At 36.1% G+C, this 26,815-nt stretch overlaps 2 protein-coding genes across 2 annotated transcripts; one reads left to right on the top strand and one right to left on the bottom strand.

The window, feature by feature from the left end:
* Nucleotides 1–3,232: 3,232 nt before the first annotated feature.
* Nucleotides 3,233–17,555, bottom strand: LOC133330146 (glutamate [NMDA] receptor subunit 1). Its single transcript, XM_061538622.1, has 13 exons — nt 17,445–17,555; nt 17,237–17,362; nt 9,504–9,728; nt 9,223–9,425; nt 8,996–9,161; nt 8,826–8,931; nt 7,270–7,430; nt 6,990–7,206; nt 6,499–6,919; nt 5,118–5,546; nt 4,859–5,031; nt 3,623–3,876; nt 3,233–3,553 (listed from the first exon to the last, which is right to left on the bottom strand). The coding sequence occupies exons 2-13, from the start codon at nt 17,321–17,323 to the stop codon at nt 3,233–3,235; spliced, it is 2,763 nt and encodes a 920-aa protein (XP_061394606.1). The 5' UTR covers nt 17,324–17,362; nt 17,445–17,555.
* On the top strand, nt 13,237–17,198 carry LOC133330124 (mitochondrial sodium/calcium exchanger protein-like). The gene is made up of 9 exons (XM_061538602.1): nt 13,237–13,320; nt 13,391–13,611; nt 13,676–14,004; nt 14,083–14,157; nt 15,177–15,212; nt 15,278–15,744; nt 15,802–16,036; nt 16,829–16,902; nt 16,956–17,198. The coding sequence occupies exons 1-9, from the start codon at nt 13,237–13,239 to the stop codon at nt 17,187–17,189; spliced, it is 1,755 nt and encodes a 584-aa protein (XP_061394586.1). The 3' UTR covers nt 17,190–17,198.
* Nucleotides 17,556–26,815: the final 9,260 nt, after the last annotated feature.

Genomic DNA, 26,815 nt, shown 5'->3' with positions numbered 1-26,815 from the left:
TCAGCCTTCATGAAGAAACATCCGACAACGGCATGAGGTTGATTGACTTCGCGGCAGCAAAAAAAACATGGTAGTTAGCAGCACCAGATTCAAGTATTTCGATATACACCAGGATCTCTACTGAACAAGCAACGAGAAATAAAATTGATCATGTTGTGATGGACGGAAGGCATTCATCCAGTGTTTTAGACGTCTGAACGATCCGAGGAGCGAATATCGATTCGGACCACTACCTTGTAGCAGCCAAGGTTCGCACTCGTCTTAATGTTGAAGCAAAGGTGCGATCTAACACAACACGGAAACTCGACGTCGAAATGCTGCAAACACAACAGGTAGCCGAGGGGCCTACTCCGCTCAACTTACCCACCTGATTGAGGAAAGCACTTGGCAAAGAATTGCCCACTCCCTACAAACTACAGCAAAAGCAACACTTAGGTATCAAAGACCACCATCAAGAAATCCATGGTACGATCAGGAGTGTCGTAATGCTACTGATGTGAAAAACGCAGCGTATAGGGCAACCCTGCAGACAGTAGCAACACGTAACGCGATGGACAATTATCGTGAGAAAAGAGGAGAAAGGAGAAACGTGTTTTCAGAAAAAAAGAAGAAAGAATAAGAAAAACCTGAGCGTGAGCAAATCGAGATGTACAGGAGCGAGAATGAAGTCCGGAAATTTTATCAACGAGTAAAATACCAAACCGAAGGTTTTGGTGCAGGCACATCCTCCTGTAGCGATGAAGAAGGGGGATCTGGAAGGAGTATTTTGAAAAGCTTCTGGTATCAAATAGTGGCGGTGAAGAAGATACCCCAGAACCAATAATAGATGACGGTATAGAGTGTATACCACCTAGTCAAGATGAGGTCGGAATAGCAATCAATCGGCTGAAGAATAATAAAGCAGCAGGTGTCGATGGGTTACCAGCCGAACTATTCAAGACTGGTGGTCAGATGCTGGTCAGGAGCATGCAGCAGCTGATTAGTACAATTTGGCTAGAGGAATACATGCCCAATGATTGGAATCTCAGCATCTTGTGTCCCGTGCACAAAAAAGTAGACAGGACGATATATGCCAACTTTAGAGGAATAAGTCTCCTTCTCATCGCATATAAAGTGCTATCCAGTGTGCTGTGTGAACGACTGAAGCCAATGGTCAATGACATTATTGGATCATACCAATGCGGCTTTAGACCTGGTAAATCCACCATTGACCAGATTTTCACTCTGCGCCAAATCCTGGAAAATAGCCACGATAAACACATCGACACATACTACGTATTTGTCGACTATAAAGTCGCATGCGACAGCCCTATCCGCTCAGAGGTGTTTAAAACCATGTCTACATTCGGCATTCCTGCATGTCTACATTCGACATTCCTACGGCTATGAAGGATAACTTTAACTGGTACAAGGACAGCATTTAAAGTCGCAAAGGACCTCTCGTGGCCTTTCAATACCGAACGAGGATTCAGACAAGGTGACAGTTTGTCGTGTGATCTCTTTAACATCATACTGGAAAAGGTCATACGAGACGCAAAGGTGAACAGAAATGACACTCTGTACACCAAACAACACATGTTACTCGCCTACGCCGATGACATCGATATAATGGGTCGAACATTGCGTGCGGTAACAGCCAACTTTGAACAAATTGCGAAGGAGTCTGCCAAAGTGGGTCTGACAGTAAACGGCGAGAAGACCTAGCAGATGGTATCAACGCGCCAGATGTCCAGTAGACTCGGTCCAACTGTGGAACTTGAGAACTACAGCTTCGAGGTGGTTAAAGATTTTATATACCTTGGTACCGCCATTAAGAAAACGAATGACATCAGTTTTGAAGTTCGGAGAAGGATAGTGATGGCCAACCGATGCTACTATGGTCTAAGTAAGCAGTTTAGAAACAAGGCCACCTCCAGCCAGACCAAAATCATACTTTACAAGACGCTGATACTACCCGTGCTGTTATATGGATCTGAAGCATGGGTATTTACGCAAGCAGATGGGGCAGCTCTTGGGGTGTTTGAAAGAAAAATTCTCCGAGATATCTACGGCCGATCTGCGTCGACGGTTAATGTCGGCGTCGAATGAACTATGAGTTGTACCAGCTATTATCGGACATCGACATTGTTAGAAGTATTGAACTGCGGCGGCTACGTTGGCTAGGTCATGTTGTAAGAATGGATGAAGATGCCCCAGCCCAGAAGGCATATAAAAGCGAACCAGCTGATGGTTCACGCAGAAGGAAATCATTTCTAAGCTCGGCTTATGGAACGAAAGTGCTGTCACAACCGAGGATCTACACAAGGCGTGGATTTTTTAAAGAATATTTTTTTAAAGGATCTACACAAAGCGTAGATTTTTAAAAGAATATTTTTTAAAGGATCTACACAAGGCGTGGATTTTTTAAAGAATATTTTTTCAACCATCTGCACAAGGCGTGGATTTTTTAAAGAATATTTTTTTAAAGGATCTACATAAGACGTGGATTTTTTAAAGAATATCTTTTTAAAGGATCTACACAAGGCGTGGATTTTTTAAAGAATATTTTTTCAAGGATCTACATAAGACATGGATTTTTTAAAGAATATTTTTTCAACCATCTACACAAGGCGTGCATTTTTTAAAGAATGTTCTTTCAAAGACTTCTACAAGGCGTGAATTTTCCAAAGAATATTTTTTCAAGGATCTACACAAGGCGTGGATTCTTTACAGAATATTTTTTGGAGGGCCAATACAAGGCGTGCATTTTTTAAAGAATATTTTTTCAAGAGACCCCATTAGTTGTAGGCGTGCATTTTTAAAGAATATTTTTTCAAGGATCTACACAAAATAAAACCACATTTCCATTTCAATCACACTAAAAACATTTATTAGATTTTGAGATTTTTTCTCATATTTTTCAATAAATTTTGAACTAGTTTTTTTCACATTGAATTTGTTAACTTTCTTGTTAAATGTTTGACTTAATTCTATTATTTTTTAATATAAAAAATTAACAATAAAAAGCTAAACGAGTGATAATTTCAAACCTAAAATTTAACACCAATTTTTTGGGTTGACAAAAATATAATAATGAGCAAAACTGGTTTTGAATTCATGTTAAAAAATATTATATAAATTTATAAAAAAATATATATTGCTACAAATACAATAAACCACATGCCGTTTGTAGTTCGGAACCTTAAATCCATTGGAAGGGAGTGTGGGTTTCTCCGTCTCTCTCTCCTTCCGCTTACACCACCAAATGTGAAACATCACTGGTATAGCCTGGTGAATATTTGGGTGGCATTAAATTTCCGGAATGTTTAATTTTACCCAACATTGGACCATGAACTTTGGGTGAATGTTTGGGTTTAAAAGCCGGATCCAAATAGCGGCGATTTCTCAACATATCATTATCGCCCAACCAGGCCTTCTCGGGTACACGAGAACCACCACCCAGGCGATGATAACGCCGCTTGTCGACAGTGTAACTAATGGTGCCTGGGTTGGAATTAAGGCCCACATTATACTGGCGCTGCATGGCCAGGGAGGTGCGTATGGTTTTACGTTTCTAGGGGGGAGAGGGAGGAAAAATAGATTTATTTTTATGTGCTCCTTTAAAAAATTAATTTGTCCTCACCTCTATAGTACCCCTCCACTTGGCCGCTGCATGTCGTGCTATATCCATCCTTTTTTGTTTCTTCACCTGATGTTTTTTGTAAATCACTTCGATGATGATGAGGCCCACACCTATGGCCACGCCGGCTGCCACCAATATGAAAACACCAGCCATATTTTTCAGACCCAATGTGTTGGGTGTCTTTTCAAACTGCTCACATTGCTGGGCATTGCCATGGAATATCCAGGCTTTGTCCAGGGCTTCCATGAAACCACCTAAAAGAATTAGAAAACAACATTAGTATTCCATGCCTTAAAAGAGTTCTTTAAAAAATGTAAGGTCCTTGAAAAAATATTCTTTAATAAATCCACGCCTTATTTAGTCCTTAAAAAAGTATTCTTTAATAAATCCACGCCCTAAATCAGTTGGCCCTTGAAAAATATTCTTTAATAAATCCACGCCCTAAATCAGTTGGCCCTTGAAAAATATTCTTTAATAAATCCACGCCCTAATTAGTCCTTGAAAAAATATTCTTTAATAAACCAGGCGTGGTTTATTAAAGAAAAAATATTCTTTAATAAATCCACGCCTGGGCAAGTCCTTGAAAAAATATTCTTTAATAAATCCACGCCTTATTTAGTCCTTGAAAAAATATTCTTTAATAAATCCACGCCTTGTAAGGTCCTTGAAAAAATATTCTTTAATAAGTCCACGCCTTGTAAGGTCCTTGAAAAAATATTCTTTAATAAGTCCACGCCTTGTAAGGTCCTTGAAAAAATATTCTTTAATAAGTCCACGCCTTGTAAGGTCCTTGAAAAAATATTCTTTAATAAATCCACGCCTTGTAAGGTCCTTGAAAAAATATTCTTTAATAAATCCACGCCTTGTAAGGTCCTTGAAAAAATATTCTTTAATAAATCCACGCCTTGTAAGGTCCTTGAACAAATATTCTTTAATAAATCCACGCCTTGTAAGGTCCTTGAACAAATATTCTTTAATAAATCCACGCCTTGTAAGGTCCTTGAAAAAAGATTCTTTAATAAAACAACGCCTTGTGAGGTCATTGAAAAAATATTCTTTAATAAATCCACATTGTAAGGTTCTTGAAAAAAATATTCTTTAAAAAATCCACGCCTCGTCTGAGGCCTTGAAAAAATATTCTTTAATAAAACTAAGCCTCGGTAAGTCCTTGAAAAATTATTTTTAATAAAACCACGCCCTATGTTGGTTCCTAAACGAAATATTTTGTTCACTTACTCTCATGAAACTCCAGAATCGTCAGAGTAACCGCATCAGTCCAGGGTGATCCTTTCTGCAGCCCAATACCATAACCGCTACGACCAAATAACTCTCCAGCTGTGACCAATTCACAATCCTTGGAGGCTTCATATTCCAGCCGGGAGGAGTCCCAAATAAAAGCCATTAACTTTCTAAATATTCAAAAAGAAAGGAGAAGAAGGGAGAGAGAGAAAATAAATATATTTTCTCTTCATCGTTTGATATTCCATCTCCTTACCCCTTCTTAACATCCTCAATGGCCTGTTCTGCCGTGTCATAATTATTCGCCTCCATGGTCCGGTACATATTCGACAATTCCACCTGACGTCTAAAATACATATCCACCGATGAACCTTTCACTGTGGCACATGTCAGATTCTCCATAGTATTACGCAGACGGGCATCATTAATACCACTTAACTTCGTTTTCGGACGTTCCAACACGAGGAAGGCAGCCAAGTTGGCAGTATACGAGGCGACAATGATCATGGCAAAGCCAGCCCATACCATGCCGAGAACACGGGCCGAAAAGCTACGCGGTGTACCCTCACCAATGCCACTGTTCAGTAGAACACCCCAGGCAAACCATATGGCCGAACTGAGATTTAAGGCTTTCTCTTCGTGACTGTCGACGTGAGAAAGCTTAAAGCGGCCAAATGGTGAGAATCTGTTTGGAGGTGAGGGAGAAAGGAGAGAAATTTAGAAAACTGATTAGTAACCAATTTTTTGGTTCTGAAATTATTTCAAAAATCGGTAAAGAAAAATGTGCTAAAAAATTGAGAAAAATTCTTAAAAAAATGTGTCTCATTTTTATTAAAAAAATTCATGCCCAGTTGTTAGTTATTTTACGAAAAATATAGAAATTATTTGTTAGTAATATTACAAAGAGAAAAAAGAGAGGGAGAAATTTGCTGAGAAAAAAATGAAAATGTTACAATATTTTGAGAGCAGGGTTCGGTAATGCCATCCAGGCCTCATCCTCCCATCCAGGCCCCCTATTACCCTTAAAAAAATATTTTTAAAAAATGCACGCCTCATCCTATGACCCTTCAAAATATATTTTTAAAAAATCCACGCCTCCTTCTATGACCCTTCAAAAAATATTTTTAAAAAATCCACGCCTCCTCCTATGACCCTTCAAAAAATATTTTTAAAAAATCCACGCCTCCTCCTATGACCCTTCAAAAAATATTTTTAAAAAATCCACGCCTCCTCCTATGACCCTTCAAAAAATATTTTTAAAAAATCCACGCCTCCTCCTATGATCCTTCAAAAAATATTTTTAAAAAATCCACGCCTCCTCCTATGACCCTTCAAAAAATATTTTTAAAAAATTCACGCCTCCTATGATCTTTGAAAAAAATACGATTGAAAAACATATTTTTTATCCACGCCTTAGGTTATCCTTAAAAAATATATATTTAAAAAAAATATTTCTTGCAGAATCCTCGAGTAAATATTTTTAAAATATCCACCGAACCCTGCTCATAATTAGTATAGATTTGAGGATTGTGATCTTGAGATTTTAAACCATGCTTTGCTTGCAACTTCGTATTTCGACGCCCAGTAGATTTCAGTTTTGCTACCATACTACTCCCATCCCCACCCACTTAACTTACCTATCCAACAGATATAGTACTAAGGCCACCACATGGACTGACACCACTACCAATATCCACAGCGTGTTACTGAATGGCTGCAGGAAAGACACTAAAGTACTCGATCGGGATGGTTTCTTTTCGAGTATTGTAATGCCTTGATATTTGAATGGTTTTGAAAATTCAATATATTCGGCACGCTCTGGATTAATGGTTAGTGGTGCAACAATCATGTCCGCCCGTTCATTGACCAATTCTCCGATTAAGCCAGTCCATTCTTTTTTGGGTGGTGTGGAGGGTAGGGTGCCTGTGGTGGAATTTTTCAAAATATAATGACCAAATTGTCCATCCGGCGAGAGACCAAGTTCATAGGTGAAATTAATGCGCTGCGACAAAGCCTTGAGGAGATCAATGCAATAGCCTCGACAGCAATAGTCATTTTCTAGAGGGGGAAGAAATGTTCAGAAATTAAGTAATGGAAATTTGAATTCTGAAAAATATGTCATACTCACCCACTCCGTTGGTATTATTAAACAGGGGACATGGCACCTCATCATCCACACAGGCCACCTCATCATCTGTTAGCCTTCTCACATAGACAAAGGGTTTCTCTTCAATGGTCAACACCTTGAGATGTGTGGGTATCATAATACCCTCGGGTTTCTTACGCTGCCTACCAGGCCATATTATCAGGCTGTCGTTGATGTGCAAGCGCATGGTGGCCTTGGCCTACGGGGTTGAGAGAAAATCTATTAAGAATTAAATACATTTTTGAAAGTTCGTAGCTCTTACCGGATCATAGTAGAATTCTCCCACAATTTGTCTCTTCTGTTTGGGTCTCATATTGATGACATGATAGCCGGCATAAATGCGATCTCCATTATCATCAAAGGCCACCTGGCCCGTTTCTCCGGTAATATTTCGGGTTTTCAGATAATGAAAGAGGCGTTTACCTGAAAGATAAAAAATTCAGGCCTTATAAGAGTCCTTAAGAAATATTTTTAAAAATCCAAGCCTTGGGTAGGTCCTTAAAACATTTTTTAAATTTACGTCATGGGTAAGTTCTTAAAAATAATTAAAAAATCTACTCCTTTAGAAAATATATTTTTAAAAAATTCACGCCTTGGGCAGGTCCTTGAAAAAATATTTTTAAAAAAACCACGCCTTGGGTAGGTCCTTGAAAAAATATTTTTAAAAAATCCACGCCTTGGGTAGGTCCTTGAAAAAATATTTTTAAAAAATCCACGCCTTGGGTAGGTCCTTGAAAAAATATTTTTAAAAAATCCACGCCTTGGGTAGGTTCTTGAAAAAATATTTTTAAAAAATCCACGCCTTAGGGAATTCTTGAAAAAATATTTTTAAAAAATCCACGCCTTTGGGTAGATTCTTGAAAAAATATTTTTAAAAAATCCACGCCTTGAGCAGATCCTTGGGTAGGTCCTTGAAAAAATATTTTTAAAAAATCCACGCCTTGAGCAGATCCTTGGGTAGGTCCTTGAAAAAATATTTTTAAAAAATCCACGCCTTGAGCAGATCCTTGGGTAGGTCCTTGAAAAAATATTTTTAAAAAATCCACGCCTTGAGCAGATCCTTGGGTAGGTCCTTGAAAAAATATTTTTAAAAAATCCACGCCTTGAGCAGATCCTTGGGTAGGTCCTTGAAAAAATATTTTTAAAAAATCCACGCCTTGAGCAGATCCTTGGGTAGGTCCTTGAAAAAAATATTTTTAAAAAATCCACGCCTTGCGTAGGTCCTTGAAAAAAATATTTTTAAAAAATGCACGCCTTGCGTAGTTCCTTGAAAAAAAATATTTTTAAAAAATCCACGCCTTGCGTAGGTCCTTGAAAAAAATATTTTTAAAAAATCCACGCCTTGCGTAGGTCCTTGAAAAAAATATTTTTAAAAAATCCACGCCTTGCGTAGGTCCTTAAAAAAAATATTTTTAAAAAATCCACGCCTTGCGTAGGTCCTTAAAAAAAATATTTTTAAAAAATCCACGCCTTGTGTAGATCCTTAAAAAAATATTTTTAATAAAACCACGCTTCGGTAGATCCTTGAAAAAATATTTTTAATAAAATCACTCCTCGGTAGATCCTTGAAAAAATATTTTTAAAAAATCCACGGGTAGGTTCTTGAAAAAATATTTTTAAAAAATCCACGCCATGGGCAGATCCTTGAAAAAATATTTTTAATAAAATCCATGACTTGGGTAGATCCTTGGGTAGGTCCTTCAAAAATATTTTTAAAAAAATCTATGCCTTGGGTAGGTAACGCCACAGTTGGTACATGAAAACCCCCCTCCCTTGTCAAGGTCCTTGACAAAATATTTTTTAAAAAATTGCCCTTACCTGACTCCCAATTGACCCCCGAATCATCACAATTCTTGGGTGGCTCGGTAATCGTTTCATTTTGCCGCATTTCAATGATGGCGGAGGCCAAGACGTACACAGAATCCTAAAAAAATAACAACAACAATATGAAAACAACAAATTAAATTTCATAACTCCTCTGAGCCCACCTTAATATGTGAATGATCATTGTTGACATGTTCCAGCTGTAAACCCAAAACACCATCTGGGGTATTGGGAGCACTCAAGGCCTGTTCGGTGACAATCCATACGTGGCCGGCCTCCGTCATGTTATAGGTGGCAGCATCACGGAATATTACCTGGGCATCTTCGGTACTGCAAGAAAACACAAAATTTTATTTCACCTCCCTCTCTTAGTGCCATTACTTCCCCTCACCTGGCATATAGTAAATACACCCTGCTCTGGGCCGTTTTCATTTCAATCAAATGTTCCGCAAAACTATCCAGTTTCGGTTCAAATTCCACAATCATTTCCACAGTGGCCCTTACATCAATGTCATCATAATAGGTCTGGGATGTTGTTTGGAATCTACCCAATATGGCACGACCATCAGTATCGGAGCTGTGGATAATAATTACCTGCAAAAAAGAACAACAACGAAAATTGAACACAAATTCCCTTGTGGCAACTCTATTCAATAGTCTACCCCATCCTACCTTCGTATAACCAAAATGATTTAACATCTCCAACCACACATCGGCCTGATGATAGTACGGCGGTACGGTACGCAAGAAGGACACATGAATATTTTTGTCGGAGAAGGCAGCATCACGCGATGAGATGCCAATAACAGGTATTTGAAAGAAACCACTGGTGTAGCTAACAGCAGCCGGTGATAGGTCACCTGAGGTGGATTCATGTGATACGACAACGGCATAGACCTAAGGAAGAAAGAAGTAGAGAAGAAGAAGAGAATGAGAATTACATTAAGAAGACAAATAGTCGGAAACACAAACAGAAGTTGGAAGAGTAAGGCAGGATGAAATTGAATGAAAATGCAAATGAAATTATTCTCCGGCGATGCCTGGCTGCCAATTTTGGTAAATAAGCAACAGATATGGATGAGGACATGGTATGTCCTCAACATTATCGGTAGCAATGAAATAAAATTATTTCCAATTCAATTACTTGGCATTTTGGTCTTGTGACATGGAAAGTAATAGGAAATATGAGCACTGGGTGGAGGGATTTGTAAGGGAAATTATTTATACAGAAATAACTAACGTACGGATTTTTTAAAAATATTTTTCAAGGACCAAGGCAAGGATGTACTGAGGCGTGGATTTATTAAAAATAGGTTTTCAAGGATCTACTGAGGCGTGGATTTATTAAAAATAGTTTTTCAAGGATCTACTGAGGCGTGGATTTATTAAAAATTGTTTTTCAAGGATCTACTGAGGCGTGGATTTATTAAAAATAGTTTTTCAAGGATCTACTGAGGCGTGGATTTATTAAAAATTGTTTTTCAAGGATCTACTGAGGCGTGGATTTATTAAAAATTGTTTTTCAAGGATCTACTGAGGCGTGGATTTATTAAAAATTGTTTTTCAAGGATCTACTGAGGCGTGGATTTATTACAAATGGATTTATTAAAAATAGTTTTTCAAGGATCTACTGAGGCGTGGATTTATTAAAAATAGTTTTTTCAAGGATCTACTGAGGCGTGGATTTATTAAAAATAGTTTTTCAAGGATCTACTGAGGCGTGGATTTATTAAAAATTGTTTTTCAAGGATCTACTGAGGCGTGGATTTATTAAAAATTGTTTTTCAAGGATCTACTGAGGCGTGGATTTATTAAAAATTGTTTTTCAAGGATCTATTCATCAACGCCCAGACGAAACGGCTGAAGCAAGAATCTTGAAATTTTGGGTGAGGGTAACTAGAACGATACGAAAAGTACTAAATGTGATACCGGTGGAGCTAGAACTCTGATTGGTGGTCGCTGATGAAGTGTAGGATAGATGTACCCAAGGGTTTTTGGAAATATGAACTATAACTATCCGAAAAGTACGAAAATGTACTAAATTTTGTACAATTTCGTGCATGTGAACGGATAACGCTAAAAACTTGAACTTTGGAGTGTGAATTAAGGTTGAGAAATAGGTTCCATTTAAGGAGATGGTTTTGAAAGCCTATGCTCATGTGTACGAAAAGTACTCTATGGTACTATATTTGGTGCAAATTTATTTTGGAGGTACAAATCGAGCTGGAATCGTAAAATTTGAAATTAACATTAGCGTCGGAGTGTAGGAATGGAATATGTTTGTAGTTTTGGAAATTGTTTACAGATGATGTGTACGAAAAGTACTAAATCGTACTATAATTGGTACAATTTGGATTTGGATGAACCGATAGAGCTGGAACAATGAAATTTGGAGTTAGGATCATTGTAGGGATGTAGGATTGGGGTCAGGATTCAGTTTAAGCAATTTATATTCATTGGTACTAAATGGTACAAAATTCGGTACATTTTGAATTTTAGGCGAACCAATAGAGCTAGAATCATGAAATTTGGAGTCATGATCACTGTTGAGGTGTAAGATCGAGATATGTACAAAGTTTTAAAAATTTTTACTAATGTGTACTAAATTTGGTACAATTTGAATTGTGGGTGAACTGATAGAGTTTGTACTACTGTGTACTAAATTTAGTACAGTTTGAATTGTGGGCGAACCGATAGAATTGGAATCCGGAAACTTGAATTTAGTATCACTGTTGGGATGTAGGATTGGGGTATGTAGGAAGTATTGGAAATTCGTACTATTGTGTACTAAATTTGGTACAATTTGAATTGTGGGTGTATCGAATCCTGAAACTTGGATTTAGGATCACTGTGGGAGTGAATGTTTGGGATATGTAGGATGTTTTAGAAATTGGTACTACTGTGTACTAAATTTGGTACAATTTGAATTGTGGGTGAACCGATAGAGTTGGAATCCTGAAATTTGGATTTAGGATCACTTTAGGGGTAGTTTAGGAAGTTCTCACTATTGTGTACTAAATTTGGTACAATTTGAAATGTGGGTGTACCGATAGAGTTGGAATCCTGAAACATGGATCTAGGATCACTGTGGGGGTGTTGGTTTGGGTTAAGATGGAACCTATAGAATTGGTATCCTGAAACTTGGATTTAGGATCACTTTGGGGGTGAAGGTTTGGGGTATGTAGGAAGTCTTGGAAATTCGTACTACTTTGTACTAAATTTGGTACAAATTGAATTGTGGATGAACCGATAGATTTGGAATTCTGAAACTCGGATTTAGAAAAACTGTGGGGAGGTGAGGGTTTGGGTTAAATAGGAGGTATGGGAAATTCGTACTATTGTGTACTAAATTTGGTAAAATTGTGGGTGAACCATAGACTTGGAATCGTAGGATCGGGGTATGCATGAAGTTTTGTTGGAAAGTTGAGGTGGGTAATCTTAGAAATAATGTGTGTTAAATTTGGTACAATTTTAATTTGGGTGAACCTGTAGAGCTCGAATCATGAAATTTTTGTACAAAATGGTACTCAAATTAAATTTATGGTCGATATTAATGTGTGGATAGCTTAGTTTTTCAGACTTATGCCGTTTTCTGTGAAAATAAAATAATATGTTAATACATCTTTAAATATAACGCTCATTCGCTAACGAAGTAGCAGGCATATGTTAGTTAAACATATTTTTTCAAGGACTAAAAAAGGCGTGGTTTAAAATAAAATTTTCAAGGATTAAAACAAGGCACAGTTTTATAAAAAAATAATTTTCAAGGATTAAAACAAGGCGTGGTTATAATCCTTGAAAAAGACTGTTTTTTTTTTGAAAGGATTAAAACAAGGTGTAAAAAATACACACCTGTTCTAGACCTTGAAAAAATATTCTTTAAATTTACACGCCTATTCTAGACCTTTAAAATATTCTTTAAATATCCACGGCTATAGTAGACCATGAAAAAAATATTCTTTTAATATCCACGCCTATTGTAGACAATGAAAAAATATTCTTTAAATATCCACGCCTATTATAGACCTTGGAAAATATTATTTAAAAAAGCTACGCCTATTATAGACCTTGAAAAACATTTTTTAGACCTTGAAAAATGTTTTTTAAACATCCACGCCAAGTGTAGATCTTGAAAAATATTATTTAAAAAATCCACGCCTATTGTACACCCCGCCTTGTCAAGTCCACGAAAAATATTTCTTTTAATTAACGGCTGTTATAATATTATGATACAAAACTGGTCTTTAAATCCCTTCTTTATAGCGTTTATAAACTCTACAAAATATTGAGCATACTTTTAGGCGCTCAAGTATAAAGTTCTCCCTATTATAAATGCGTGCATTCAGTTGCCAATCTTAAAATATTAAAATATTTTAATTTATGAAAACATTTTATTATAGACCGGATGTTAATAGAAAATTTCAATAGCAGCAATACGACCTTTCCCTATTTTCTACCGCATGACAACTTCGTACAGGATGTTCATACGGTAAGCATATCAATAATAAAATAAATTCCCCATTGGGTCTATTAAATATTTCCATTATATTCCATTGCAGCTAACATGTGCCCTGGTCAATACTCTGCCCTATGATAAACGTTGTGACTATGTTCGCGCCACCGCCCAGTGTTCGGAAGATGTTTTCATTTTTAATTACATCGAACTGTTTTACTGCCGAATCGATACCAGCCAGATGGTGCTGGTGGTGGGTGGGATTGTGGCCCTACTTCTATGTTGTGCTTTGCTGTTCCTAATTCTAGGCTCCACTGCTGATGGGTTGTAAGTTAAGGATACACTCCTAGCGGAATTTATTTTTTTTTCAAAAATAATTTTGCCCTTGCAGTTTCTGCCCCTCCCTGAAGGTCCTTTCCACGATGTTGGGTCTAAATGAAAATGTGGCCGGTGTTACACTGCTGGCATTTGGCAATTGTGCTCCCGATATGATGACCAGTTTGACGGGTTTGAGTGGTGAATCGCGCCGCCTATATTCTGATATTATGGCTGGCGGATTATTTGTAGTGTTTTGTGTGGCGGGGTGTATTGTGGCCTTTGTACCCTTTGTTACACAGCCCAGTAACTTTCTAAGGGATTGCTTGTTTTTATTGTTGGCTGTGGTATTCATCGATTATAGCATGATTACGGATAAGGCCATAACGGTGTGGGAGGGTGTAGGTATGTAGTGGATGTATTTTTTTTTTTAATTTGAAGTGAAGGGGAGGCTTTTTATTGGGATTCTTGTGTTACTTCTAGGGATCTTGGGTATCTATTTGTGTTATATTGTGGTCGTATGTCTGGATCAATATTTGGTTGTGCAAAAAGTGAAAGGTAGGAATAAAAAGATTGTGGAAGCATCAATACAAGGAACGCCTTGTGTAGATCCTTGAAAAAAATATTCTTTAAAAAATCCTTGATCCTTGAAAAAATATTCTTTAAAAAATCCTTGATCCTTGAAAAAAATATTCTTTAAAAAATCCACGCCTGGTGTAGATCCTTGAAAAAAATATTCTTTAAAAAATCCTTGATCCTTGAAAAAAATAATCTTTAAAAAATCCTTGATCCTTGAAAAAAATATTCTTTAAAAAATCCACGCCTTGTGTAGATCCTTGAAAAAAATATTCTTTAAAAAATCCTTGATCCTTGAAAAAATATTCTTTAAAAAATCCTTGATCCTTGAAAAAAATATTCTTTAAAAAATCCACGCCTGGTGTAGATCCTTGAAAAAAATATTCTTTAAAAAATCCTTGATCCTTGAAAAAAATAATCTTTAAAAAATCCTTGATCCTTGAAAAAAATATTCTTTAAAAAATCCACGCCTTGTGTAGATCCTTGAAAAAAATATTCTTTAAAAAATCCTTGATCCTTGAAAAAATATTCTTTAAAAAATCCTTGATCCTTGAAAAAAATATTCTTTAAAAAATCATTGATCCTTGAAAAAATATTCTTTAAAAAATCCTTGATCCTTTAAAAAAATATTCTTTAAAAAATTCACGCCTTGTGTAGATCCTTGAAAAAAATATTCTTTAAAAAATCCTTGATCCTTGAAAAATATTCTTAAAAAAATACTTGATCCTTGAAAAAAATATTCTTTAAAAAATTCACGCCTTGTGTAGATCCTTGAAAAAAATATTCTTTAAAAAATCCTTGATCCTTGAAAAAATATTCTTTAAAAATCCTTGATCCTTGAAAAAATATTCTTTAAAGAATCCACGCCTTGTATAGATCCTTGAAAGTTATATTCTTTAAAAATTCAACGCCTTTTGTAGATCCTTGAAAAAATTATTCTTAAAAAATCCAAGCCTTAGTTTATTCCCAAAAAATATTTTAAAAAAAATCCTCCATTTCAGCAATGAAAGCCGATTCGCGAAGTCTTTCAAGCATCTGTAAGTATAGCTTCCTCTCATTGCCTTTGAGAGCCCTTACCTAATCTTGCGCACCCCCTCCTAAGCTTCTGAATACTTTTCCCGTTTGTCACGAGAGGCCCACTTCGAAATCCATTCACGTAGCTGCAGCCAGCAGATGGAGCGGAACTCTATACCCTTCAACACCGAACACCATGCCAATTATTTACTCTTTCAACAATTCTGGAATGCAATAAATCCTATTGATCGAGACGAATGGCTGGAGGGTGGTAGATGGGATCACACCATAATGCTGTTAAAAGCTCCCATCGAATTCGCACTGAAACTTCTGATACCCATTGTGGATTTTGAGCTAGATGATCATGGTTGGTCAAAACTTCTGAATTGTCTGCAGTTGATTGGATTGCCGGTCTGCATAAGCTGGGCTCTGGTGGGAGGGGAATTTTTTCTGTTTGGAATTCCATTGTGGGTTGGTTCAGCAATTTTGACAGTACCCTTGGCTATGTTGGCATTTTGTAGAAGTCGAACAGATATTACGCCGGAATTTCATAAGGTAAGGTATTTTTATTTTTTGGAAGATTACTTTTTTTAAGATTTAGAGAACTTTTAGTATTTTGCTCTCCTGTCAGCTCTGGGTTCAATTTATGTCATCTATGCCTGTGCGGCCGAGACGATTAGCATCCTGAATGTCTTGGGTTTGACCACGCAGCGTAGCAACTCTTTCTTGGGTTGCACTCTTTTAGCTTGGGGCAACAGCATTGGTGATTTGGTGGCAAATGTGGCCTTGGCTCGTCAGGGCTATCAGAAAATGGGCTTTGCCGCATGTTTTGGAGGACCGATGTTTAGTGAGTATATCAAAGGTCCTCTATTTAAAAAAATATATATTTTTTTCAGGGACCTTCAAGGCGTGGATTTATTAAAAATAATTTTTTCAGGGACCTTCAAGGCGTGGATTTATTAAAAATAATTTTTTCAGGGACCACCAAGGCGTGGATTTATTAAAAATAATTTTTTCAGGGACCTTCAAGGCGTGGATTTATTAAAAATATTTTTTTCAGGGACCTTCAAGGCGTGGATTTATTAAAGAAGAAATTCTTCTAAGGACCTTCAAGGCGTGGTTTTATTAAAAATAACTTTTTCAGGGACCTTCAAGGCGTGGTTTTACTAAAAATAATTTTTTCAGGGACCACCAAGGCGTGGATTTATTAAAAATAATTTTTTCAGGGACCTTCAAGGCGTGGATTTATTAAAAATAATTTTTTCAGGGACCTTCAAGGCGTGGATTTATTAAAAATAATTTTTTCATGGACCTTCAAGGCGTGGATTTATTAAAAATAATTTTTTCATGGACCTTCAAGGCGTGGATTTATTAAAAATAATTTTTTCAGGGACCTTCAAGGCGTGGATTTATTAAAAATAATTTTTTCAGGGACCACCAAGGCGTGGATTTATTCCAAATAATTTTTTCAGGGACCTTCAAGGCGTGGATTTATTAAAAATAATTTTTTCAGGGACCTTCAAGGCGTGGATTTATTAAAAATATTTTTTTTCAGGAACCTTCAAGGCGTGGATTTATTAAAAATAATTTTTTCAGGGACCTTCAAGGCGTGGATTTATTAAAAATAATATTTTTTCAGATATCCTAATAGGCATTGGTCTTGGCATGACATATAAGGCAGGAGTCTCTGCGGAGCTGCGTACCAATAAAAAGGTATCCCCAATTTTCTTTCCAAGAATTAAAATAAAATTTTGTCCCTTTTTCAGACAATTGCCGAGGGTACAATGGGTGTAAATATTACGGTATTTCTAATAATAGGGCTAATACTGCTGATATTTGGTGCCAGCTCGACGAACTTTATTTTGCGACGAAGCCTGGGCATTTTTATGATTTTAATTTATTTGATATTTTTGATATTCACATTTTTGGGTGAAATGGAAATTATACACACCTATGGTAGTGATCATCGCATGGATATGAAATTGGAGGAATTGGATTGAGGGGGGAATTGCAAAATAAATTTTAAAGAGAAAATCTGCGAACTTACCCTCTTATCGATCAGCTTGTCACACACATTGAACACCGTCTTTATGGGATTCTTGTCCATGCGTATCGTCTTGCCATAGTAGGTCATGCGACGACTGGTCTTGTATTTGGAATTGAAATTTAGTTCCTGAAAAAAAATTTTAATTTAATAAAAAAAATATTAAAAAAAAACTCTGAAGTCCACTTTTGAAGACATTTTAATTCCTTACCGATATAACATCCACAAATGTCTTATTGCTGATATAGTCGGCCAGTACCCCACCAATGTTATAGGTCTCATCACTGGAGTCATTCGCTTGTATCAAAGGTGACACAAGCAGGACAATTAAATATACCGCCAATGCGGTATATTTTGTAGTAATTGGATTCAAGTTCATTATATTTCGGATGTTATGTCAGGTTTATAACATTTTATCTGAAAAATTAAAAATTTTTTTTAAAAAATCCACGCCTTGTCTGAGGCCTTGAAAAAATAATCTTTAAAAAATCCACGCCTTGTCTGAGGCCTTGAAAAAATAATCTTTAAAAAATCCACGCCTTGTCTGAGGCCTTGAAAAAATAATCTTTAAAAAATCCACGCCTTGTCTGAGGCCTTGAAAAAATAATCTTTAAAAAATCCACGCCTTGTCTGAGGCCTTGAAAAAATAATCTTTAAAAAATCCACGCCTTGTCTGAGGCCTTGAAAAAATAATCTTTAAAAAATCCACGCCTTGTCTGAGGCCTTGAAAAAATAATCTTTAAAAAATCCACGCCTTGTCTGAGGCCTTGAAAAAATAATCTTTAAAAAATCCACGCCTTGTCTGAGGCCTTGAAAAAATAATCTTTAAAAAATCCACGCCTTGTCTGAGGCCTTGAAAAAAATAATCTTTAAAAAATCCACGCCTTGTCTGAGGCCTTGAAAAAATAATCTTTAAAAAATCCACGCCTTGTCTGAGGCCTTGAAAAAATAATCTTTAAAAAATCCACGTCTTGTCTGAGGCCTTGAAAAAATAATATTTAAAAAATCCACGCCTTGTCTGAGGCCTTGAAAAAATATTCTTTAAAAAATCCACACCTTGTGTAGATCCTTGAAAAAATATTCTTTAAAAAATCCACACCTTGTGTAGATCCTTGAAAAATATTCTTTAAAAAATCCACGCCTTGTGGGACCCTTGAAAAATATTCCTTATAATATCCACGCCTTGTGGGACCCTTGAAAAATATTCTTTATAAAATCCACGCCTTGTGTGAGGCCCTGAAAAAATATTCTTTAAAAAATCCACGCCTTGTCTGAGGCCTTGAAAAAATATTCTTTAAAAAATCCACGTCATTGTGTAAGGCCTTGAAAAATATTCTTTAAAAAATCCACGCCTTGTGTAGATCCTTGAAAAAACATTCTTAAAAAATCCACGCCTTGTGTAGATCCTTAAAAAAATATTCTTTAAAAAATCCACGCCTTGTGTGAGGCCTTGAAAAAATATTCTTTAAAAAATCCACGTCTTGTCTGAGGTCTTGAAAAAATATTCTTTAAAAAATCCACGTCTTGTCTGAGGTCTTGAAAAAATATTCTTTAAAAAATCCACGCCTTGTCTGAGGCCTTGAAAAAAATATTCTTTAAAAAATCCACGCCTTGTGTGAAGTCTTGAAAAAATATTCTTTCAAAAATCCACGCCTTGTCTGAGGCCTTGAAAAAAATATTCTTTAAAAAATCCACGCCTTGTGTGAAGTCTTGAAAAAATATTCTTTAAAAAGTCCACGCCTTGTCTGAGGCCTTGAAAAAATATTCTTTCAAAAATCCACGCCTTGTGTGAAGTCTTGAAAAAATATTCTTTAAAAATCCACGCCTTGTCTGAGGCCTTGAAAAAATATTCTTTAAAAAATCCACACTTTGTGTAGATCCTTGAAAAAATATTCTTTAAAAAATCCACACCTTGTGTAGATCCTTGAAAAATATTCTTTAAAAAATCCACGCCTTGTGGGACCCTTGAAAAATATTCCTTATAATATCCACGCCTTGTGGGACCCTTGAAAAATATTCTTTATAAAATCCACGCCTTGTGTGAGGCCCTGAAAAAATATTCTTTAAAAAATCCACGCCTTGTCTGGATATTGAAAAATATTCTTTAAAATATAATATTATTTGAATGTCCCCATTTTTTTATTTTTAAATATGGCAACTCTGGTATTTTAATGTTTGTTTACTTTTTTCTTGTTCTCCATTGATTACCATATTCTGCTCCAATTCTGCCCCCACCCGGTTAGCTTTAACAAACCAACAACAAACGATCATCTGTTTGTTGAAAACAATAATCACTCTGCCTCTCATACACATCTTCTCTCTCTCTCTCTCTCGCTGTGTTTATGATACTCATTTCCCCAATACCAAGTCTCTCTCTCCATCTCCCAAATAAACAAGTCTCCCACAATTTAACTCTTTTTTTCCTTCGCTGTTTGGTTTTGTTTCGTTGACTGCGCGTGTGTGTGTATGTCTGTGTGCCCCTACTGTGTTGGAGCTGTGGCTTAATAAAACAAGTCGTTTAGTCTTCTCATCGGTACTCTCTGTTGAACGTCTTAAGCGAACACTTGTTGGATTCTAACGTAGAAACAAGATCGCATAGTCAATCGGCCGTCGTGTTGTTCAGTGTTAAGCCCCACCAAAAGTAAAAAATTTAGTAGCCAACGAATAAGAAAAAAGGCAACAAAAAGAAAGTGAAGAAAAATAAGAAAAGAAAACAAATTTGCTGATTAAAACGTGAAGTATAATCAAATATTTTGAGAAAATAATTGTAAATTAAATAAGAATTTCATTAAGAAAAAATTAGGGGGGCCGAAGTGTTTCCGAATATCAAGCAACCTTTTGTTTTAAAGTCACATAATTTAAATATTGAATTTTTTTCATGCAGTGTTTCGTTTCGTCGTGTCTTAATACGTAGCAAAATTTTTTTCTTCCCTCTGTCGTGTGTTTCTGCCGCTGTTGTTGTTATTGCTGCTGCTATTGTTCTTGTATTACCGACGACAGTACTCGTAGTTGTTGTTGTTATTATTCGGTCTTACTGGCCCGTCCGTCGTGTAAGTTCAAGTAAGCAACAGAAGAAAAAAAACTGTTGATCGTTTGTCGTCGTTGCGGTGAGCTTCGCGTTTAGATCGTGTCTTGGGAACAGAGGGAGTCAATCGGTCGGTGGTTTGGTTGCTTGAGTCTTACTCAGCCACAGGTTTCTGGTTATTGTTGTTGTGTTTTTACGTTTTGGGGCCGTGTTTGTTTTCAAGTCTGCCCAAGTGTATGGGTGCGTGTGTGTGTGCACGGGGTTTTGTGTACTTATGACAGTGTTGTTGTTGCTGTTGCCGCCTGTATGTTGATATTGTATTTGTTTCGTGTAGTGCTGCTGATGCCGATATTGTGTGGTTTTTGTTGTTTTTGGTGCTGCCTGCTGTTTCTGTTTTTTTATTTTCTTCATGAATTGTGGGAGGAGAGAGGGTTATCTTTGTTATTGTAACTATTTATATTCCAAGCTGGGGTTTTTTTAATTTTATTTCATTTTTTTTGCATTCTGTACTTAAAAGCGGCGCCTTGTAGGAGACAAAAAAATGAAATAAATTTATTTTTTTTCTTTTGAGGAAATAAATGAAAAGCCGAAATAAAAATAAAATTGTAAAGAAAATGTGTGTAACAAAATCAATTTCAAAACAAATAAACCGGCATTACTAATTTCTGTTTCAGATATTTCGTGAGTGAGAAAATAAAAATAAATAAGTGAGGTGAGGTATCGCGTGTTCAAGCTCAGGTTAATCATCTAAATAAAAAAAAAATATTGTTGTTGACAGAGCCAGAGAAGAATTGTCTGGCAAAAATTTATCAATCGTTGTGTGATGGACAGACAAACATTGAACTTGAATGAATATAGTATAAATTAGATTAAAGGTAGATTCCATTATTTTTAGGGTGGATGGATCGATTGACCTAGTTATACTCGACAGCATCATATAAAAGAAAATTAATTCGAGCCAATAGATAGATACCAAGCTATGCGAATATTTCGAAGCTGAAATAAATTTAATTTCGTCTTACATTAAAGATGTGGATTATCAGCACTTATGGAATAAAATTAAAGAAAAATTCTCTAAATACCCAAGTGTTAAAATAATAGACAACTACGTTTATATTCCTATGGAATATTTTAGGGGGATTCCTGATCATAAAAACCTAGACTAGAAGTTGTGGATCTGCGAAACAATAAGGTATTCTCTATTAATGAAATTCCGTAATTCTCTCATATTCTCTCGCAGTGTAATGAGGTAAAATATTGGCACACATTCGGAGACATTTCTATTGACCTAGAATGCAAGTCAATTTCCTTTTAAGACACGAAGTGGGTAAACATATTCAGACCATTTCAATGGTTACCATAATCGTGAACCACAACTCTCGATACTAAACCCTTTAAATTCACCCAACGAAGCCTATTCCGAGAATCCCTTAATTGAGGCAGACATAACTCTACTAAAATACGAATTTGTTGAGACTAGAATTGTCGGTCCATTTTGATCAGCCTATGATTGGACTCCCGTTCTTATCCAGACATACTGGTCCGTAAATAGACAGTTTTATTCAGGACATATCATGAGCTGTGATAATTAGTCACTTCCAGTTTTATTCAATAGCTTGTCTTTTCTCATTAGATCCGAAATTGCATTGGAAAATCATATTGACAGATTAGGATCATTCGGTGGGTTCGTCATCAAGCAAAATTCTAGCATCTAGAGTTCGGAAAACCCAAGACTTGTTGTTGAGAAGACTCTCCATCATAAACGTTGGTCTGTTCAGCGAGGGTCTTACTTTTTCAATTGTTATGGCGAATGAGACGATAAATTATTTATTATGGACGAAGTTAGATGCTATAGATCGGCGTTTCGTGTTACACAATCTACAAAATACTCGTTTTCGAGAAATGTTATCTCTGGAAGAGGTAACAAAACCACGGTGTAGAGTAGTTATGGAAGGAACTATTTTAAAGGAACTTATTTCAGTAGTGTTGGCGGTTTATTATTTTATTTGGGATACCATTTGTATTTTGTTTTTGCAAAATAGTCAGGCTGAATCCCAGTTTGTTGTTTTTATAAAAAAACAACTATTTATTAGTGGGGAATGTATGGCATTGTTTGCCGAGGGGTAAGGCAGGGAAGACTATAGTTTCGGATCACGCCACTGATCCTCATCAGTTCCCTTAGTTTTTTGTTGGGATATTCTCCCCAGAAGCTATTGCTTCTATACAAAAAACCTTTCATACCCAAATGTCTCTTGTAACAAAGCGAAGTACTTAGCTGACCAACGACATAAACTGCATGAGAATTTCGCTGGAGCCTCACTTCTTATTTCCTTATTTCCGCAAAAAGAAATGTTTTTTTTTCTTTTCATTCATATTGCATCCAACATCAGTAACTGATATCGGCTAGCTCGAAGGCCTCAACAGCAAAAAATAAACGACGGGTCAAAAGGAACAATTTGAATTAAGCAATCATTCCTTTTGAGGAATAGTATAAGTCTAACAAATCGACTCTGTGATATACCATGGAAAAGAAAGTGGCAGCGAAAACGGAGTTGTAGAAGAAAGCTAAGAAGTCGTTGGGGACATGGAAACCAAAATCTGACCGTGTGATAATGACTCGATTCAAGAACAATGTGAGATACGGACCTATAGCCCTGTGAAATGCTCCTACGGAATGCCGATGATATGGCGATAGATGAATTCAACGCATATTTAACATCCCCCCCAAATTTCACAGCTGAGTAAAAGCGGGATTTAACGACAGCCAGAAGAAAATTACAACACTTAGTAAAGAAAAAAGCATGGACCCCAATTACTACTGCGCCTTAGCGTTCAAAACCACCTCCTTATCTTTCTAAGGGATTCTGGTGTGATGCCAGCATAGATGGCAGCACCATCTCGTAGGATAACTACAGGACAGGCTACATTAGACCAATCATTTAGAGTCTAAATACAACCAGAGAGTATAGAATCAGCGATGGTCGTTTACCGTGTGTTTCTTATTGGAAACGGGAAATCTCGACGACTGACGTTCGCGTTTAGCGGTTTGACTCTAGAAAGATTTTATTTATTTTTAAAACGGAAGAAAAATTAATAGAGGAAGTAAAAAAATACGACATTTTTTATAAATTGGAATCTCCTGAATAAATCGAATTTGGTTTGTGCAACGTTTAATATTCTGTCAGGAAATGAAAACAAATAATTGACATTTTGTGCCGCTAGCCGCTAACTCTTGGTTTAGTTTTCACGCCGGCAAACAAGTATGCCGCTGACGAACTCTTCGTAAAGCATCGGGCGGTTTGCACAGCTAGAACGGCAAATGAAAATCGATGAATTTCCCACAGAAAATGGAAAAGAAAATTGCAGTGGAAACGAAGTTGAAATCACAATTTCGTAGAACGCAATGAAGTCATTAGAGAAATGACAAATAATGTATGAACTCTTCGTAAAGTGTCGGGCTGCTTGCACAGCTAGAGCAGCAAATGGCATCGTTTAAAAACAAAGTTTTAGGTATAAGCAAAATAAGATAGAATAATAGCGATGAATTTCCCAAAGATGAATTCCATTTTGCTTTCAAAATCAGCTCCGAATGAACTTTCTTGATGTTAGTCCTAGGAGTATTGACGCCCAACATTTGCTGTAACGACATTTTTTTAATGGTGGGAATTTTTCTCAAGCATATCACGGCTTATACGAATATAACAGGGTTTGTCTAAAGCAATGATTGTGACGTACTGCTTTTTGAGCCTCAAAATTACCACACATCCCGGGCTACAATTGAGGAGGTTCATAAGGCATTTCTCGATATTTGTAGCCCTGTTAACCTCGAAGTGAGACACCAACGTAATTCTCATCCAGTTTATTTGGGTATGAAAGGTTTTTTTTGTAAAGAAGCAATAAATAGCATCTGGGGAGAATATAACCAACAAAAAACTAAGGGAACTGATGAGGATCAGTGGCGAGATCCGAAATTATAGTCTTTCCTGTCTTACCCCTTGGTGGGCAATGCCATACTTTCCCCACTAATAAACAGTTGTTTTTTATAAAAACAACAAACTGGGATTCAGCCTCACTATTTTGCAAAAACAAAATACAAATGGTAACCCAAATAAGCCGCCAAAAATACTGAATATTTTACAATAAATTCAGAGTTGAAATTACAAACGAAAGAAAAGGTTAATATCCCAAAAACAATTATATTTGTGTTTTTTTTTTTTTTATTAATTTCTGTTTCGAGATGTGCAACCTTGGTTCCCATGGCATCTGTTGGTGTCCGGCGCCTTAACGTTCAAAGCCACCCCCTTATCTTCCTAAGGTTGCACAGTATGCAGTTGTATATCATTGAAGAAAAATATTGTAGTCTGTATGGGAAAAAAGTTCGTCACTATAAGAAAAATATGCTCTGATAAGGAATGTTCTGGTGTGATTCCAAATGTCCGAACCTTGACACGGTTGAATTTAATTCGTATAAATGCAATATTCGACATAAATGCAACATATCAAGTAACGACATTTGTAAGCCACATTGCCCGATGAGCCGCTTAACCAACGGCGAAACGCGTCGCATAATGGTGAGAATGTAGTATCTATCTCTTTGGCTTTCCTTTTCATTGCAACTTCGATCATGTAGCGCATCTCGAAAGTGAAATTAATAAAAAAACATTTTTTCTGTTTATACCGCGCTTTTTGTGCTAGGCTAAGAAGTTTCCGAACTGTCCTCGTATGTGTCTTAGATTAGGCTAAGTTAGATTGGTTTATGTAGTTCTTAAATACAAATATTTTACAATAAAATCAGAGTTGAAATTACAAACGAAAGAAATGTTTAATATATCAAAAGCAATTATATTTGTAGCTATTTTAATAATAGAAACTTTAATTGATATCTCAGCATGCACTTGTCTGGTTTAGGGTGACCAGTTGGATCTTAGCCTACCGTCTAATAGCCCTTATGGCTGCTTCATTTTTGAATGCTATATAAAAATTTGGTTCTCAAACCTTTGCTGATTCTTCTTTAATAATACGGAAACCACAAATAGGAACTTTAATTGATATCTCAGCACACTCTTGTCTGGTTTAGGGTGACCTGTTGGATCTTAGCCTGCCGTCTAATAGCCCTTCTGGCTGCTTCATATTTTAATGCTACTATTAAAATTTAGTCCTCAAACCTTTGCTGATTCTTCTTTAATAATACGGAAACCACAAATACTTCCTGCCCACAAAACAGGACGCATTATTTCCAAATATACCTCATTCCCGAAATTCTCACTAATTGGCCACACCGCACAAAACGTATAATTAATACACGACATAAAAAGCAACAACCACAAAACAATTCTAAAAAATAATTTGCTTTAATTCTAATTCCAGAATATTGTGTGAGTTTGATAAAAAAGAAATAAAAAAATACATGAATAAATAAAATATAAATTAAAAAAAAACAACAACAACAAAGTGAAAAGAGTTTAACTAAACAAAAAATAAAGAAATAAAATAAAGTGTTAAATAAATACATAAATCATTTCCAGCGACAACTGAGTCAAGTCAAGCAACACCCCCGCCGGCACTGGGTCTTATCATAAAAATAACTTGGCATTAACTGCGGAACTACGTATTGCCGCCAAAAAGAAATAAAAACCGCAGGGGAAACGTTGAGAATTTTTTTGGAGTTCCAAAAACGGAATTTGGATTATTTCTCTTTTGTACAAAAAAATTAACGGTAAGTAGAAAAGTAGAATAATAGAAGTTCCGCAAAATTCTCTGATATGTTTTTCCTTCCCTGATTTTTATACGAAGTTCTATGTTTGATTTTTTCGAAATTCCAAACAAATTTAAAAGTCAATCTTTCACATCAATACGATTAATTTATTTTCCATTAATTCTGAAACAAAAAAATAAATCTAATTCAACAAGCAATTGATCTATTTTGTCTATTCTTCTTCCACTTCTTCCAATTACCTAGAGATCAAGGTCAAGGTACCTTTATTGAAACTCAATCTTGAATATTTAAACAATTTTTGCTCTTGCGTGATCTATTGTTGTTGTTGTTCTTTTCATTGAATATCATTGAACAAATTAATCTAGTTACGTGACGCATGACCTTATTGCTGCTTTCTGCGATCAGTTCAGTTCACAGGTTCAATGGATATTTTTTTCTTGATGAGAATCAATCGTTTTCAATTTGTGTGAGTGCGTGTGTGAGTGGGGTGGCCAATCTCCATTTCTGAATCTGCTGATATTCATTCAATCAATTGTCATTTCAACTGAGTGTTTGCGATGCACACCCTTTGCCTCGCCCCCTCACTCGCTAAATTTATTTAACGGTAAACGGGTATTAAATATCATTTAATTGTTATTTATTCCGCACTAAATGGCTGAGACAATTGTATCAGTCTGTGTAAACCATAGTATAATACAGTGAGGAGCAAAAGTGAAAACATAACGTCCTTTTTTTAATTTAATACTCAATTTGTTTTATGCAATACTCAAAATTGTTGGTTATCCCTAACCGATTTTAATACACAATATAAATGGGTTTAACGGCTTCAATTCACGGGGGT

This window comes from Musca vetustissima, unplaced genomic scaffold (genome assembly GCF_032173495.1).
Source record: "Musca vetustissima isolate MV318-11 ecotype Yass unplaced genomic scaffold, APGP_CSIRO_Mvet_v1 utg959, whole genome shotgun sequence".
Lineage (NCBI taxonomy): Eukaryota > Metazoa > Arthropoda > Insecta > Diptera > Muscidae > Musca > Musca vetustissima.
Note: the sequence above shows the minus strand (reverse complement) of the source record. Positions and strands in the feature narration are given on the sequence as shown.

Coding starts and splice junctions, on each gene's coding strand:
- LOC133330124 (XM_061538602.1), top strand. CDS start 13,237: ATGTTAATAGAAAATTTCAATAGCAGCAATACGACCTTTCCCTATTTT. Junction 14,158..15,176: donor GGTTGTGCAAAAAGTGAAAG/GTAGGAATAAAA, acceptor CCTCCATTTCAG/CAATGAAAGCCGATTCGCGA. Junction 16,037..16,828: donor TTTTGGAGGACCGATGTTTA/GTGAGTATATCA, acceptor ATATTTTTTCAG/ATATCCTAATAGGCATTGGT.
- LOC133330146 (XM_061538622.1), bottom strand. CDS start 17,323: ATGACCTACTATGGCAAGACGATACGCATGGACAAGAATCCCATAAAG. Junction 9,162..9,222: donor GTGTATTTACTATATGCCAG/GTGAGGGGAAGT, acceptor GTTTTCTTGCAG/TACCGAAGATGCCCAGGTAA. Junction 5,547..6,498: donor GTACTATATCTGTTGGATAG/GTAAGTTAAGTG, acceptor ACCTCCAAACAG/ATTCTCACCATTTGGCCGCT.